Genomic DNA, 5,260 nt, shown 5'->3' on the forward strand with positions numbered 1-5,260 from the left:
ATGACAGACACTACAGCTGCAGTGATCTGTAAACAGCTGGGCTGTGGAGACAAGGGCATCACCAGAGAGACAAACTCCAGGCTGAGCCCGGACCCCAAATGGCTGGACTTTGTCTCCTGCCGCAAACACGACTCCACCCTGTGGCAGTGTCCCTCCTCCCCCTGGGGCCAGAATGACTGCACAGACCGAGAAGTGGCTAACATCACCTGCTCAGGTACAGAGGGAAGAGTAATGCTCTGTAATTTAGTGTTTTGCCATATTTAGAACAGACAAAAGCTTTAAACTGAATTCTTATTAATTTATATCCAAACATGTATAAAAATGAAAGCAATGTAATTGTTATTCATTTTATAATAATAATGTTTTTATATGATTATTAATCTTTGAAGGTCCTAGAAAAGAAGCTGACAGAAGCACTCCAGCCCCTCAGGAAGAGCAGCCTCAGCTGTACTGCCCAGGTGAGTTCAGTGTGTAAAACACTCAGAGACACTGCAGCCCTGAGCTGAGGAACAGTAACCATACAGCTCTCTTCTAGAGCCACTCAGTACCTCACTGATCTCTACTACAGTCACTGAGCTAAATACACTCAGTAACCTCTCTGCTCTCATCTACAGTCACAGATCTAATGACACTCGGTAACCCTTCTGTTGACTTTCAGTCCCACTGGCTCTGCGCCTGGCTGGAGGCACTAACTGCTCTGGCCGGGTGGAGCTGCGGTACGAGGGCTCCTGGGGGACAGTCTGTGACGACTCCTGGGACCTGCAGGATGCCCAGGTGGTCTGCAGACAGCTGGGCTGTGGGGATGCAGTGAGTGCAGCAATAGAGGCCTCATTCGTACCAGGGAGTGGTGCCATCTGGCTGGACGAAGTGAACTGCACAGGCAGTGAGCTTCACCTGTGGGACTGCTGTCACTCTGGACTGAATCAGAGTGACTGTCGACACAAGGAGGATGCAGGGGTTACCTGTACAGGTGAGGAGAGTCTTAGAACTGTAGATGAACAAAGTAGGAGATTGATGGAGAAGATACACTGTTACACATATTCTATCACTGCTTAATATCTTAAGATCATCAGTCACAAGATCGGGATGTTGTGTAGCCCTGTGTGTGTGAACAGCACTAGACTTTAATTCTGAGCAAGACACCATTCATCCTGCAATCCTACATTTGACCTCAAGGAACACATGTAAAGATTTTTATTTTATTAAGACCACTCTGGATTCAGCTTGCTATAAAACCAAAGACAAAATAATGACAGTTCTCGTATCTCTTTTACAGGTTTGTCAGAGCCAACATCCAGTCCAGCAACAGCTACAGGTGAACAGAAATCCTCCTTGTCAGTGATAACTCCTGTCTTTCTGTCTCTTCAGATTCCCAGTGTAGCTGTAATGTCTCCTCTCCTCTCTCAGGGTGAAGATCAGTGTTTTCAGATTCCCATTGTAGATCTAGTGCCTCTCTTTCCTCTACGCACCTGATCCTGAACCATCATAGCCCCATATGGGAAATGGGGGAGGACAGAACATTCCATCTGTCAAAGCGTACATGAGTCCAAGAGCACCTCTCCTGGTCCCTGTTCATTCATTGTCTCCCCCTTTCTCAGGCAGAACCAGGACAACACCCCAGACACAGCTGCTGGGAGGTCTATCTGCCTCGCCCCTGGTCCTCCTGCTGCTGGGGGCTCTGCTCTTCGTGGTGCTGGCTCTGTTAGTGGGGCAGCTGATCCAGAACAGGAAGCTGAGGAAAGGTAGGTAGGGAACTCTCCATCCACATAGTGACCTCTAGTGGTCAGTTCTGTCACTCACATGGAACTGATATTTATATAATTACCATGAGGAATAAACCTGGTAGAGAAAACCATTTGAAGTTTAAGAAGTTTTATCAACAATTACAGATGGAGATATCAGGAAATTTGCAAATCCAGAAGCATAACATTTATGTGCTCAAATGTCCAAAGAAGGTTTAGTAGTCAATGTTTGATCTTGTACTCTGCTCCCTGCATGTTAACCCTGAGTGTCTGTTTCCTCACACAGCCCTATCTAAGGGAGCACTCGCCTCTTATCATGATGCCATCTATGAGGAAATAGAGTACAAACTGGCCAGAGAGGGAACCTACAGTGCCCCCAGGAGAGGTGAGTGGAGAGAGTCTTCAGGTGTGATTGATCTCCACCCTCTCTGAGGACTTAAAAATTGTAGAAAATCTAACCATCCTGGTTTCTGACTGGTTTTCTCAAGAGGTGTGTTAAGGTAGATAAAGAAAATGATCACATCACTATCCCTGGGCTGCCTTATAAAAAAAGTATTTTTTAGTTTTAAACCTGTAGAGTTTACTTTCTCAACTGGTGTCAAACTAAGTGAAGAAAATCAACACAGCACGATTCTGGATCTGCCTTATAGACACAAACTCACATCCTGGCTTCTCTTCCAGTAGAGGACAGTGTGGTTGCTGTCTGACTGCAGGTAATATTGATCTGTCCTCCTGTTCACAGGGAGATTCCTCTCTGATGAGCTGCCCTCTGGATACGATGATGTGGAGGACAGTGAGGGAGACCCAGTACCAGGTGAGGGGAGGTGGAGTCAGGGGGCTCAGTGTGGGAGTGGGTGGTCTTCAGTCCAGTACTCACTCTCACCTCAAACCAGGATGCCATTTAGAGAACTTATGTAGAAAATCCTGAATTATAGAAATAGAACCACATGTGTTTGATACCTTATAAAGCCAGCTCTTCAGTGTTGCCTTACACTAGCCTTATCTCGGCAGATCACAGATGCTGAGCAAAACTATAGCTGGTCAATACTGGGGTAGTAAACAAGGTGCTGCTCTAATTGGTTTTGATAGAAAAGGAGACTGGGGAACAGCATGCTGTAAAAACTGCCTTTCAGATCAGATAAATCAGCGACCCTAGAGTTATGGCTTAACTATACTCCACAAAACATTTAAAATCACACTACAGTAACTTTGCAGCTCTATGGTCAAAGTAAGTCTGAGTCCGGAAGTGTAAATTCTCTGTCTCTCTGTGTGGTTCAGGAGACTCGATACCCTCTCTGAAAGAAGAGATCCCAGAGTACTATGATGATGCAGTAACTGTAGCTCAGAGCCCAGATGCATTGTCAGGTGGGTTACTTCAGTCCAGTCAAATGGGGGAAACTCTGCGTTATATGGAGTCTGTGTTATCCTTCACCAGTCACATGAGTCTGACTCTCTCTCTGTGATCTCAGCCCTGCACACTCAGTCTGCTCCTCTTCAGTTGCTCATAGTGTCCACATCACCACTCTCTCCAAATACAACCAACCTTTCTCTCCCCTGCTGTCCTTCAACATCTTATTTTAACATTTAGGAATTGTTTGAAATATATCACTGAAGTGAATAGGATTAGAAATCAGGTTCCCTGATCTTCTGTACTTGTCTGGAGTTTTAGTTACTTTGTGATATTCAGTTAATCAGTGTGTTCTGAGGAGCTCCAGCAGTCCGGTGCTCTAGATGGCTCAGTGCTCTGATATGTGTCACTGAATCTGTGCTCTTTGTGGTTCAGGAGAGAAGATGTCCCCTGTGACAGAAGAGGGCCCAGAGTACTATGATGATGCTGTAACTGTACCTCAGAGCCCAGATGCCTTGTCAGGTGAGTTATTTCAGTCCAGTCCCATAGAGAAACCCTGTACCAATCCCAGTGAGTCTGACTCTCTCCTCTCACTGTGCACTGCACAGTACATCACACTGAGTCTGGATTTTGGGGCTCACATTACTGCTCTCTGTCCAAATATATTCATACTACAAAATCTAGGATTAATTTTAAATTTATGACAGAAATGAATAGGAGAGGAAATCAGGTTCCCTGATCACCTGTACTTAAGAGTCTGGTGTTTTAGTCATAACATGATGTTTAGTTAATCAGTGTGTTATGATGAGCTCCAGCAGTCCTGCGCTTTAGATGAAACAGTGTTTTGATGACTGATAGTGACATTGTGCTCTGTGTGCTTTAGGAGAGCTGATGTCTTCTGTGAAAGAAGAGGCTCCAGAGTACTATGATGATGCCATCACTGTGCTCCAGAGTCCAGACACTGTGTCAGGTGAATTATTATTAATAAGATTGAGTACACCCTGTACCAGCCTGCACTAACCTTTGTCGTTAGAAATTAGTCTTGACCTAATTTCACATCTGCAAATAAATACTAACTGGAAGAGAAGAGATCTCTGACAGGCCAGTCTGTGTCAGAATGACAGAGACATTACTGACCTGCTCTTCTGTTCACAGGGAGACTCCTCTTTGATGAGACACAATCTGGGTACAGTGATGTGGGGGACAGTGAGGGAGACCCCGCTTCAGGTAAAGGGGGCTACAGCCAGGGGGCTCAGTGTGGGCAAGGTGGTTCAGTAATGGGGAAGGCGACTCCCAGTAATCCATGTCAGTGCCACTCTCATTCAAGATAAGGGGGCATCAGGCATTTTGGGATCAATATTCGCCAGTACAGGCTGAGAGACTGTACTGGTACAAGGTTAGACTTCATAGATCAGAGTCTCATTGAAACCCAAATACTGACATACCCAGCCAATCAGATGTTTGAGGTTGATCAGCTGCTGATCTATTATGAGAGAGTGAGGTCTGGGCAGAGCAAAGCTCTGGATTCCCCAAGACCAGGAATTCTGTTCTCTGACTGCAAAAAGAATGAGTCCAGAAAATACTGTCAAAGTATTTCTTCACTGTGGTTTTAGAGCACTGGAACTTCATAAGCATAAGTGAAATCTGCACTGAACCATCAACTCTTCCTAAAAAATACAATTTGATTTAAAAAATGTCCTATTCAAGGCTTTTGACTAAATGATTGTAACAACTGTTCTGTATATTGATTTTGTAGCATCCAGGTTCATAAAGAGAGAGATTTAACTGTAGGTCGTATTCTGTTTGATTTTTTAAAAAGCGGCTACTGTATATCTCTTCTTTTGGCCTGTGTAGGTGTTCTGTAAAAGTTAAATACTTGGTGACACTTTGTAGTTTCTCTGGGTGGTTAGGAAGTAGTTGCCTAAATTTGTACAATTCATGTGTGCTGTACATTTCTTCTGTGTGTTGTTTAGTGTGAGTATTGTCATTGTTAACAAATATTTAACTCATTGTGTCTGAAATATTACCTGTTTTCCCAAAGCTGTACCAAAGAACAAAGAACTAATCTGCCTTTAACTATACCAAAACCTTGGGTATATTCTTAGCAAAATGTTAACAATTTTTACAAGGTGGGGGCTATGATTTTTTTAATTATTAATTTATCTACTCT

General features: G+C 44.1%; 1 protein-coding gene across 1 annotated transcript; it reads left to right on the top strand.

Annotated features, from left to right (window-relative positions):
• Positions 1-3,925, top strand: LOC148665663 (antigen WC1.1-like). The gene is made up of 8 exons (XM_088630956.1): positions 1-214; positions 659-970; positions 1,599-1,742; positions 2,029-2,127; positions 2,485-2,556; positions 3,021-3,107; positions 3,526-3,685; positions 3,922-3,925. The coding sequence occupies exons 1-8, from the start codon at positions 1-3 to the stop codon at positions 3,923-3,925; spliced, it is 1,092 nt and encodes a 363-aa protein (XP_088487082.1).
• Positions 3,926-5,260: the final 1,335 nt, after the last annotated feature.

This window comes from Lepisosteus platostomus, chromosome 5, assembly GCF_059453375.1.
Source record: "Lepisosteus platostomus isolate fLepPlt1 chromosome 5, fLepPlt1.hap1, whole genome shotgun sequence".
NCBI lineage: Eukaryota > Metazoa > Chordata > Actinopteri > Semionotiformes > Lepisosteidae > Lepisosteus > Lepisosteus platostomus.